Source organism: Pinus tabuliformis, chromosome 4_2 (assembly GCF_031772625.1).
Source record: "Pinus tabuliformis cultivar Carrire ecotype Pingquan chromosome 4_2, CPIR1, whole genome shotgun sequence".
NCBI lineage: Eukaryota > Viridiplantae > Streptophyta > Pinopsida > Pinales > Pinaceae > Pinus > Pinus tabuliformis.
Genome location: NC_142304.1, coordinates 1,096,307,250 through 1,096,319,730, shown reverse-complemented (window position 1 = coordinate 1,096,319,730; position 12,481 = coordinate 1,096,307,250). Strand labels below are relative to the sequence as shown.

The window sequence follows — 12,481 nt, the reverse complement described above, 5'->3', positions numbered from 1 at the left end:
GCCAACATGTTCAGGATACTTTTAAATTCACATCTTCTGCGCAATTCAATCTACAATTGAAACCCTTGCTGTTGTAATTTGAACTCTGAGATATACTCTGAACCTTCTCCTTCCGGGCACTATTATGCAAATCTGACATTGATGCTCTCTGCGCGCCTCAGGCAACCCAAAAACACAATAACAGAAACCGAAACATGATAATGGAAACAGAAATCTTCATATCCCCCGTTGTTTTCGAATCACGCATAAATACTAGCCCTTGAATGTCTCCTTTCACTCCATCAGCTATTAAAATCTACTTTATAATCTCCCTTTCCAGCTGTCGTTGTGATTCTGGTGATTTTGCTAATGTATATGGCCATCTGAAGCGCCACATCTCAATCCGGGTGTCAATAATAGTGGCGACCTTGTGGCAATCAAACCCTCATAAAAGCCACTTGACATTTGGCGGTTAATCACTACATTTCGATAAAGAAAATTCTAAGACTGAAATTGTCAAACAGTTAATGCGCATTCCCCATGGCAATATAGAGCATCCAACAGCACCTCATGATCAAATGCGCCGCCTTCTAAGAGACCACGAATTCTGTATTTCTGAATATCGACAATAATGCCAAACTGGATTTGATTCGGGCTCCAACTTCAATAACCGTCTTATGGTGCTCTCGACCTCCCTCATTCACCGGTACCATGATATGCTCCATTCCATCACCAGTGAAAAATAATCCACCAGGTCCAATCTGAAGTGCTCGCACTTCATTTCTTGAGAATACTCTACCTCGTTCATGAAACGATGGCAAGTCATAAAGGCGCACACTCTTATCATTGCATGAACAAAGCAAAATAGGTTTGGCTTGTTCATCATTCATCATGCACAGCGCAAGAACACCATGTTCTTCAATACGAGTGTAAATCTCTTCAAGAGCTATAGTTGATGTAGCAGCCCAAACCTTCACTGTGCCATCCAAAGAACACGACAAGAGAAATTGGTCCCAACAAAGAAGAGACATTACAACTGATGTGTGATTTCTCAAGGTTTGGATACATTGAAAAGTTTCCAGGTCCCAAACTTTTATTGTGTGGTCCATAGAGGCAGAGTAGAGTTTGTCTTTCTGTGAGACTAATGAGACAACAGGCAACATATGCCCTGTGAGGGAAGTTGCAGGGTCAAATGTATTGGTTGTAGGATTAAACTTCCATGCTAAAATGGTGCCATCATGTGTTCCAGCCAAAATCATTTGATCAGCGATCGCCAGAGCATGCACTTGTCCATTAGGGCTGTCTAATAATAGCTCTGTCAAGTTGACGGTATTCAAAGCCTTGACAGCATTACGAAGGCCGACAAAAAGCCACGGACCTTCACTTAGAAGGCATCCAACTCCACTGTCGTCGCCTAAGGGGATATTTGTTCCCTGTCCTGTATGGCAGTCCCAGGCTATAAGCTTATTATGTCGGCCAATAGAATAGAGTTTGGCAGAGCCTAAATGCGAAAGAAAAGCAATTCCTCGAATAGGCTTGTTATCGTGGCCAACCAGCTTAGTCATGAAAGTGACATCGGAACCTCCAATAAAATGGGAGTGCAGATATCTGCAGTCGTCTTTTGCATACTTGCAATTGCCTGCAAGCCAATAACGGCATGCTTTATCCTTTTTGTTACAGGTGCACAAAGAAATCAATAGTCCACTTCAAATATCAGTTCGAGCCACATAAAGACAAAACTATCATATAAAGAAAAACAGATTCACATTGCATCCTTGGAGTGTCTGGCATAGCATCAACCTGTGTGTGAATTGTGTCCTCCTCAGCTAACACACTTTAAAAGTTTGAACTAGTGTCATCCAGAAATATGTCTAACCATTCCTTAAATGGCGCACTATCTCCAGTTGTATCAATTAAAATCTTAGATGAAATTTTGATAGTAAATGTAAATTTGCATCAATCCCCTCCACTGGCTTTGACTGATCTTCTGATTGCACTTCAATGTCACCAGAGTAACCAGGGGAGGGATTCTTCTTTGTAGGAGATAAATCACCCATGAGCCAGAATTCAGAGATAACTCCATTAATGTACTTGATGCCAATCCCACAATAGCTGCATCATCATAGGGTGCCTCCTTGGACACACTGTCACTGCTCTCATCAACATTCCTGGAGGGAAACAAAACTCTATACAATAGGCATGCTAGGATTTGGACCTTCACTTAGAACTCGAACCAATTCCCAATTTCGTAGCACGCTACGAAACCACGCAAACAGGCAGCGCTGCGAAACTGCTAAAATAATTCAGGCGCTGCGAAAACACCCAATCTTTAAGCTAATCTAGAAAAATTTTGACAATAGCATTTTCAGTGATAACAGTTGTCACAAGAAAAATATATCAAGAAAGTGCTTCATAGGTTTAATATGAAGGATGCCAAGCCAGTTGGTACACCCCTTGCAACCCACTTCAAGTTAAGTACTGAGTTATGTCCTAGTGATGACAAGGAGAAGGAAGAGATGAGCAAGATTCCTTATGTTTCAACAGTTGGCAGCTTGATGTATGCCATGGTATGTACACGAGCAAACATTTCATATTCAGTAGGAATAGTGAGCAAGCTTCTTGCCAATCCAAAAAAAAACATTGTCAAATAGTAAAATGGATTTGAAGGTATCTCAAGAATACTAGTCATTATTGTTTATGTTTTGGTCATAATGAGACTGCACTTGAAGGATTTACAGATGCATATATGACTGGAGATATGGACACCAAAAAGTTCACTACATGTTATTTGTATATATTTGCAGGGGCAGTAGTATCTTGGGTGTCAAGGCTACAAAGAATAGTATCTCTCTCTATGACAGAGGCAAAGTACATAGCTACAACAAAGACTTGTAAAGAGATGTTGTGGATGCAGTGATTCCTAGGAGAGATAGAAATAAAGCAAGACAAGTATGTGTTAGAGTGTCATTCACTTGGCGAAAAACCCAACATTTCACTCAAAAACCAAGAAAAATGACTTAAGGTACCATTGGATCCGGCATGTGTTGGAGGAAGGACAATTATCCTTGGAACAAATCCATACAGATAAAGACCCTGTTGATATGCTCACTAAGATTCTACCAAGAAATAAACAGAGTTATGTAGAGGCATGGTAGGACTCGGTGTGACTTGATTCATGATTCTTCATTTGGCTTCAAGTGGGAGAATGTTAAATGTGAAGTCAAAAGAAGCCGACGCGGACACTGACATTGCCTACGCCGAAAGCCACAATTGACAACCATCTTCCGCTGAACTTGCAACACCGCTCATTGAATTTCTATATTTCACTGTGCAGTCATCTGAGTCACATACAGAAAATTCTAGATCCTCCATCTATAAATTTGTATTTGCCTTTGTATGAGCAATGCAAGCCAAGACAAGGCCCTATAATAATGAAAAGCTTATGATTTATTCTAATTTTTATGATCAGTTTGTCTTGTCTCTGAATTTGTGAAGTCTCCTATTCTGTCTGTGCTCCTCTGCAGTCCTCTGATCCCATCACTTTCTGTGGCCAATTTTTGCTAACGAATAGTTTCTTTATGTTTGGCTAAAGTAATCATCTCCTAGAGAATGTCTGCATACAAATCAAGACCATGTGAACCTAAACTTCCTGTAACGATATTTCATTTTTGGCATCTGGAAAAACTCTGTGACGAGTCGTGCAGCGACCATTGTGTTGATACAACGAAGGTTATTTTTTTTACAGACCTATAGTCATTATCTGCGGTGGTAAAACATCCCAAAATCCAGTAACGAACCAGCGTCTGATGGTGCTTCAGTTAATGATTCGAACATTCTGAAGGAGAAAAATTTGGTGATCGGGATCAGTGGGCCACATTGACCGCTCGAACTAGTTTCTGTTGAGGAAGCGCGGAAATTTCACAACAATGGTATTATCCATGAATCTGTTGAGAATAGAAAATGATGGTTCGAGTTTGATAATAGCATAAGGCCGAGATGATTGCAACTGTAGTGGCGGATCTGTCAGCATATAGAGCATATGGTGGTTTCAGAGGCCGAGTACGTGGCTAAGCCAAACACAAAGTTTAAGAGTCCGAAGTCGTGTCCAAAATTTTTTGTTAGCTTATATTTTTCCTTTGAACTATATTATGCGGAGTTATGTAGGGACAATACACGACTTTCCTATTGTAAATTGAAAAGTGGATTTTTAAGTATTGATTGTTTTGTTGCCCATTTTGTGGCATCGTTAAAAGGAATTTTGAGAGTTGCACATTTTGTGGCATCATTAAAAGGAATTTTATTAAGTTCATAGAATCATTGCGAAAAAAGCTTTGAAAACCTTATTGTTTTTTACAATTCCCATTACAGTGGTATTAGAACACTGAAATCCTTCTAGCATGTGAGTTTGGTGCATGTTTTCAGAAGATACAAGTAACATTATAGTAAAAAAGAATAAGGGTAAGAAAATTATGGAGGGCAAGGAGGAACGAGGAGACCTAAACACCAAGGATCTCTTACATGTATTAATAGTAAATACATGGACAAACAAAAATCTCAAATTTAATATTACGTGGGTAGTAGCAAGGACAACATATAATGCACACCTTGGCCCAAGGTCAGCAACAACTTGCTCAGTTGATGACTCATCTCATCGGTAATGAAAATGTTGTCTACAACAACAGAACTCACATGGAAGGAAATGGAAATCATAACCCCGATCCTCCTAACACCAGGGAAACCAACAAGAGGAGTCATTGACCATTGTTTCTTCAATTCACGAATAATCAAGCCACGACAAACCAAGAAGATGTTGAACCAAACAAACTGTTGGATGGTTATTTTCAAGAATATGCAACACTAGAAGAAAAAACACAAGCTATTATGACCTTCAATTAATACAGTAATTTCAGACTCAGGAACAGACCCATGGGACAACCTAATTCTGACCTAATACACAAGGTGGGTAAATTTTCTCTTCCCTCATTTGATGGATTATCTAATGTAAAGAAAGATCTTGGGTTCAAAAATTGGACGCCTACTTCAGGCTGAACCCTATGCCACAAGCATACATGATCCAATTTGCCACATTACATTTAGAAGGGGAAACACATGGATGGTAGTATCATGGTCTAGTAACTCTAGGACATGCTAACATCACTTCTTATGAAGATTTTACACAAACATTGATAGAAAGATTCGACCGGAAGAACCCAGAGATTCACTTTAGAGAATTGGCACTACTTAAGCAAATAAGGTCAAATGAGGAGCTTATTGCAGAATTTGAACGCACCACTGTTATGGTAACAAATATATCTAAAGAGAGATTAGTTATGCTTTTTACAAAAGCATTATGTGAGCCCCTACAAGGATGGGTCAAAGCATTCAATCCCACGACTCTTCAGGGATCCATCAAGAATACTCGAGACTTGGAAAATGCCGCTGCTAAAGTGAAGGCTCCGTCCAAGCCTTTCATCCCTCCAAAGATAAGGAGAAGAAGCCTTTCCAACGTGATGGATCTAAAATAGATAGACTAGATGAGGAAACTCAAAGTGAACTGAGGAGGAAAAAACTATGTTTTACTTGCAGGGAACCATGGGAACCTCGTCATCACTGTTTATGAAAGGGAAAGATCCACTACATCGAAGTGCTCTCTGATGACGAAGAAGATGAAGAGGTAACTCCAAGTACTGAAGAAGAGCCACTATAGAAGGAAGCAAAGGAAGAAGAAAATATTGGCAACTCCATAGAAGAACCGCCTCAAGAAGGAAGGCCCAACAAAGAAAAGAAGATGTGACCATAGGTCAAGATTGCAACTCTTTTAGGCACACCAAAGTATTACACCTTCAAGGTTAGGGGAGTCGTCAAGGGACAACACATCACGACTCTAATTGATGCAACACTAGTAACTAAAAAGGGACTTTCCACTGAATAATTTGAGGGCTTGGATGTGATAGTTCGAGACGGGTACAACTTGGATTTCACACGAATGATCCCAAGTTTTAGTGTAACTCTTGGTAACTATAATTTTACTAGTGTTTCCTATGTAATAGATATTACAGACCTCAACATGGTACTAGGAGTTCAATGGTTATATTCACTGGGAAAACATACGATGGACTACCAAGCGCTGGAAATGGAATTTAAAGCACTAAATGGCAGTAAGGTCATACTAAGAGGCATGTCAAATGGTGGGACATAGGTCGTTTCAACCAGAAGGATGGAATCTTTTTTTAGGCATGGGAATATAACATACACAACAGAATGTAAGATTATGACCAAAGAGACCCCCGACAATAATAAACTGCAATACAAGGTAGATATTCAACAAGTGTTAGATAAGCACGATCCAGTGTTTGGTGATATTCCTCTATGATTGCCTCCTAAAAGAGGATTCGAGCACACTATAGAACTAGAAGAGGGAGCTAAGCCTATGATCACCACGCTTACCGACACCCGAAGAAATTCAAGAATGAAATAGAAAAAACCATCTAGGAGTTGTTAGAAATGGGACAGATCAGACCTAGCTCGAGTCCATTCGCCTCATCTGTAGTCTTGGTAAAAACAAAGCATGGCACATGGATAATGTGTATTGATTACCGAGAACTCAACAAGAAAGCTATCAAAAACAGGTACCCTATTCCTAGGATCGATGAATTATTGGACAAACTTTATGGGGTAGTCTACTTTTCAAAAATTGATTTATGATTAGGGTACCCTCAAATCCAAGTTCGAGAAGAGGACGTGCCGAAAACAAAATTTCAATGTCATTATGGACATTTCGAATTTTTGGTCATGTCGTTTGGGCTAACCAACGCCCTTGCTACTTTGCAATTATGTAAGAAAAATATCTTCAACAAGAAACTAAGGAAGTTTTTATTAGTGTTCTTTGATGACCTTCTTATCTACAAAAAAACATGGGACGATCATCTGATGCATTTGGATATAGTTTTGAGCATTATGCAGGAGTCGAATCTCTCTGCCAAAGCATGAAAATGCAAGTTTGGGTTGACGAAAATTCTTTATTTAGGACACATAATCAACGCAAAGGGGGTACAGGTTCATTAAGAGAAAATTAAGGAAATATTAGATTGGCCCACACCCAAAACCCTAACATAATTACGTGGGTTCCTCGAAATTTGCAGCTACTACCGACTTTTCGTTAAGGGTTTCTCTTAGTTAAGTGCACCATTGAAAAACTTAACCAAAAAGGGAGCATTCAGGTGGACAAAAGAACCTGACAAGGCATTTAACAAAATTTAAGGAAATAATGAGCTCATGTCTAGTCTTGGCTCTTCCTGAATTTGGTTAACAATTCATATTGGAATGTGATGCATCGAGAGAAGGAATTGGGGTTGTCTTAATGCAAAAAGGTCACCCTATTTCATTTCAAAGTCAGAAGCTTCAGGACACATTGAAACTTTACTCTATATATTAAAAGGATATGTTAGTTATCATGCATGCTTCAGAAACGTTCAAACAATATTTTCTTGGAAACAGGTTCATAGTCAGGACAAACCACAACAACCTGCATCATTTCCTAGTCCAAAAGGACCTTAACAAGCGACAACAAAAATGGGTAAGCAAGATCCAAGCCTATGACTTTGATATTGAGTATGTAAAGGGAAAGAAGAATATTGTGGCCGATGCACTTTCCATAAAACCAACAACATGTGCCCTCATGGAACTCATAGAATATTGGAAGGCACACCTCACAGTTGAGTACGCTAAGAACCAGTTTGCCTACACACTAATCAATGAGATCATCCAAGATGACAACAACAAAGTAATCGATGGAGTCATTTATTATAAAACCAGGGTATACATGGTTCTTGATTCTACACTCAAGAAAAATATTTTGAAGGCTTGACATGATATTCCTTCGGTTGGGCATCAGGGATTTTTTAAGACATATTGACAGATTCGAGAATGACTCTTGTGGAAAGGGCTCAAGGAAGATGTGATGAAATACATCAGGGAATGCATGAATTTCCAACAAAATAAGGTTGAGCATACTCCTCCTGCATGTCTTCTACAACCCTTTCCAATCCTAGAACAAAAATGGGAGAACATCTCGATGGATTTCATCACTGAGCTACGCAAATCACGAGGGAAGAACTGCATCTACATAGTATTAGATAGACTGACTAAATTCACACTTGTCTTTGCCATCTCAACTAATTATTCAGCCAAACAAGTGGCATAATTGTTTTTCAAAGAAGTCTTTAGACTGCATGGGTTGCCAAAGACTATAGTTAGCGATCGAGACAATAGATTTATGGGCGCATTTTGGCAGGACCTTTTCAGGGTAGTAGGAACAAAATTGACCCCAACACTAGTTATCACCCTCAAACCGACGGTCAGAAAGAAATTGTGAATAATTGGATTGAAGGGTACCTACGCAAATATGAGACAGGTCAGAAAAAGACACGTATTAAGTGGTTGTACCTTGGGGAGCATTGCTACAACAATACCTACCACTTATCCATTGGAATGACTCCCTTCAAGGCTCTGTATGGATATGATGCACCGTCCTTCATCGACATAATTTTCAGAGACATCAAAGAAACTCTTGCTAGAGACTGGATATAGGAGAGTCGAGACATTCTCACGGTACTCAAGGAAAACATACGGATTATACAAAATCGATAGAAATTGTATGTCGACCAACATAGAACAAAGCGCAGTTTTGAGATAGGAGACCTTGTTTTCTTGCGATTGCAACCCTATAGACAGTCTACACTCAAGAAGAGTGGAGCAGAAAAAATGAAATTGAGGTTTTATGGGCCTTACAAAGTTATCCGTAGAGTAGGTGAGGTGGCATATGAGTTGGAGCTACCAAGTGACAACAAAATCCACAATTTATTCCATGTGTCATGCCTCAAGAAGGATGTGGGTCAACATGTCGCCACATCGGTTGAATTGCCACCATTAGATGAAGAGGGGCAACTAGAACTAATTCTAGAGACAATCATGGATATGAAGGAAAATAAGTTAAGGGGAAGAGTAATTCCAGAATACCTCATCAAATGGAAAATTTTTACCGGAGTAGGATGCGACATGGGAAGGAGAGTAAAATTTGCAGCACCCAAACTTGCAATTGCTTGAGGGAAAGCAATTTCAGACAGGGGGGACTGTAATGTCCTCAACGAATTAAGGGAAAATAGGACTCATTATCCTATCCATTCCCATAGTCTATAGTCCACTTAAAAAGGGGAGAAATCCAAAAATACCCACTATTGGGCAAGTTTTGGGGTGGCTGGGTGCAAAAACCTAGAATTGGGGTTTTGAGTAAGATTGACTCAACAAATTAAGAAGATAAAAACCCCTTTAGAAATCTATAAATAGAGGAGGCTTGAATTTTATTTTGGAGCATCAAGTGTGGATCAATTCATTTGCTTTCGAGCATTATCTCTAAGGGTTTTAAACCTCTTTTCTCTCTTGTCAATTTTGGTGGTGAAAGATTCCACCCTAGTTGACATCTCTTCTCTTCTTTCTGCTCTGGGCACAAGAATCTTTTGAAGGAAGTACAAAATCGTTGAAGGAAAAATGTCCTAGCACAAGAGTCATTCCTGAAAATACAATGAAATTGTTTATGGCAATAAAATATTGTTTTGGGCCAACAGTAACATTAAAAGCAACGAGAATCTCTATTTGTTTCGTGACATATAAAAACCCTTTTGTGGCCAATTTTTGCCAACAAATAATTTCTTTGTGTTGAAAATAGAAACAAGAAATGTTAAAAATAGAATCCAGAAATTCCAATTTAATTTGTCCTTGAATTAAATTGTGAATTAAAATTGTAATTCTTTTCTCTTAGCAACTTGTAAATAGTTAATTGAGCTTAATTAACTTAACTATCTTAGGAATTTCAAGTTGGAATTATTTATGTAGTCATGTATATGTTCTCCCTAAGTTTCAAGGGTCCAGATTGAGTTTATTTGAGTTGTAATTAGATTAACTTAGTTTACTGAGTTATGGTTAGTTAAATTAGTTATAACTGTTTGTGGAACTAATAGAGGATTAGCAGTCAGTTGGTGCACTGGTGCATCCACAAGTGTTACTCCAGTTAACTAAGGATTCCCTCATGAGAAACTCATGCATGTCAATCCAGAGAAATACCCAGTTGAGACTAGAGTTCAGAGACAATGTACTATCGGTTGTATGATTTATTGAGCTATAAATATCATGCATGAAATCAGATAAGGACCTATGTTTTCATTGCACAGTTTTGAAAGCATGAATTTCCTTTAAATACAAGCTATTCATCCTAGGAATTGTGTAAGGAATCAGAAGCTTGAAGGCTAGGGATTTGGCTAAGTATTGGCCAAAAGAAGTCATTAAGCAGAGGATAGGAAATACTTGTGCAGGTTGAGCTCAAGGTTGAGAAAACCATATTGCATTCATCTAGATTTTTTGACTAAGAATGGTGCAAGGAAATAGGGGCTTGGAGAGCAGCAAAAGAGGCTAAGGTTTGGCTTGAGCTAGCTTGTGAGCTGAGAGTTGACTATACTTGTGTAGGGATTGTTCTTGTGAGAACAAGCATTGTATTCTCATCTTGGATGTCAAATTAATGCAATATAGATAGTAGGGGTTTTGATTTGTGGCTTTCCCTGGATAAATATTGTGTTATGTACCATTGATTATCTTCCTCTTATCGATTACATTTTTCATTGATCTTTATGGGCTTCCACTGTAAAGAGTAGAGTAGATTCTTGTCTTGTGTTTTAGGAAATTACATGAGTTGTGAATCTAGAGGAAAATCTACATGGTATCGAAGCTAGATTTGTAGAAAATTTCTACATGGTATCAAAGCTAAAGACAATATACTAGAGGAGATTTCAAAGTTTTTTTTTTTGAGTTACAGGTGAAATTCGAATTTGCAATACATACTTCAGGATCGGTAGATGGCGTTCTATAGTTTGTGGCTCGAGTATGCCTTGGATGGAAGCTCAAATTACATAGCCTTTAAGGACAGGATGGAGGTCATGTTGGAGGATAATGACTTGAAGGAATTCATTGATAAATACATTCCTAAGCCACCCACATCAGATGCAAAAGATCTGGTCGAATGGAAGAAGTGTGTGGCAAGGGCGAGACGAATAATCCTTGAGGGAGTTTGAGACCACATTGTCTCGAGTCTTCATGGGAAGGAGACTCTGTATGCTATGTGGAAAGCATTGAAAAACCTTTTCCAGAACAACAGCGACCATAGGAAGTTGGCATAGAAAGATAAACTTTGAAAAATCAAGATGGAGGCGGGCGAATCAATTCCAAATTACTTGACCAAGTTCACTCATTGTTGAGATGAGCTTGGAAGTGTTGGAATCACTGTTTCTGGGGATGATATGGTGAGCCTATCTCTTTTATGACTTCCCAAGAGTTGGCATACTTATAAGGACTTTGTTAATGGGAGGGAGAAGCTGCCAGATTGGGAACGATTGTGGTCAGATTTGGTACAAGAGGAGTATTGATGGAACCAGATATGGGACCTCTTCCAGGAAGTGGAAGAGGAATTTTCCTTAAAGAGTAAGGAAAAGAAGGCCAAAGTACATAATAACGGGAGGAATCGGTGGTGATTGATGCAGTCAGAGATCAAAGTGACAGAGAAGAGCGCAGAGAAGGGTTGAAAATAGTGCAGAAAGGAAGAGTCAGCAGAAGCGCTGAGTTTTCAGTCGACAGAGGTAATAACAGTCAGAGACTTTGATGACAGATGCATCATACCGATTCAAGTTGGATGGTTTTTTTTGTTTCTAGAGTTGCTATAGCAACAACACTAGAGAGAAGTGTTGCATGCAGAACATTCCCAAGGTTCAGGATCGAGATCGAGTTGAATTCCTTTCTTATTGAGAGGGAGTGTTGAAAATAGCAATAAGAAATGTTAAAAATAGAATCTAGAAATTCCAATTTGATTTGTATTTGAATTAAATTGTGAATTAAAATTGTAATTATTTTCTCATAGAAACTTGTAAATAGTTAATTAAGTTTAATTAACTTAATTAGCTTAGGAATTTCGAGTTGGAAGTCTTTCTATAGTCATGTATATGTTCTCCCTATGTTTTAGGGGTCCAAGTTGAGTTTATTTGACTTGTAATTAGATTAAGTACGTTTTCTGAGTTGTGGTCAGTTAAATTAGTTCCAACTATTTGTGGAGCTAATAGATGATTAATAGTCAGTTGGTGCACTGGTTCATCCACAAGTGTTACTCCAGTTAACTGAGGATTTCCTCATGAGAAACTCATGCATGTTAGTTTAGAGAAAGACCTGAGACTATAGTGCAGGGCCAACGTACTATTAGTTGTATGATTTACTGAGTTTTAAGTATCATGCATGCAATCAGAGAAAGACCTATATTTGGATTGCGCAATTGTGGAAGCATGAATTCCCTTTAAATACATGTTATTCATCATAGGAATTGTGCAAGGAATTAGAAGCTTGAAGGCTAGGAATTTGGCTAAGTATTGGCCAAAGGAAGTCATCAGGCAGAGGATAGGAAATATTTGTG

At 38.7% G+C, this 12,481-nt stretch overlaps 1 protein-coding gene across 1 annotated transcript in view; it reads right to left on the bottom strand.

Annotated features, from left to right (window-relative positions):
* Positions 1 to 569: 569 nt before the first annotated feature.
* The window catches only part of LOC149173482 (zinc finger CCCH domain-containing protein 17-like), an 80,976-nt gene continuing 69,064 nt past the window's right edge, over positions 570 to 12,481 (bottom strand). The window contains exon 4 of the mRNA XM_089426715.1: positions 570 to 1,646. Coding sequence (XP_089282841.1) covers positions 570 to 1,646 — 1,077 coding nt within the window. The remainder of the gene's footprint in view (positions 1,647 to 12,481) is intronic.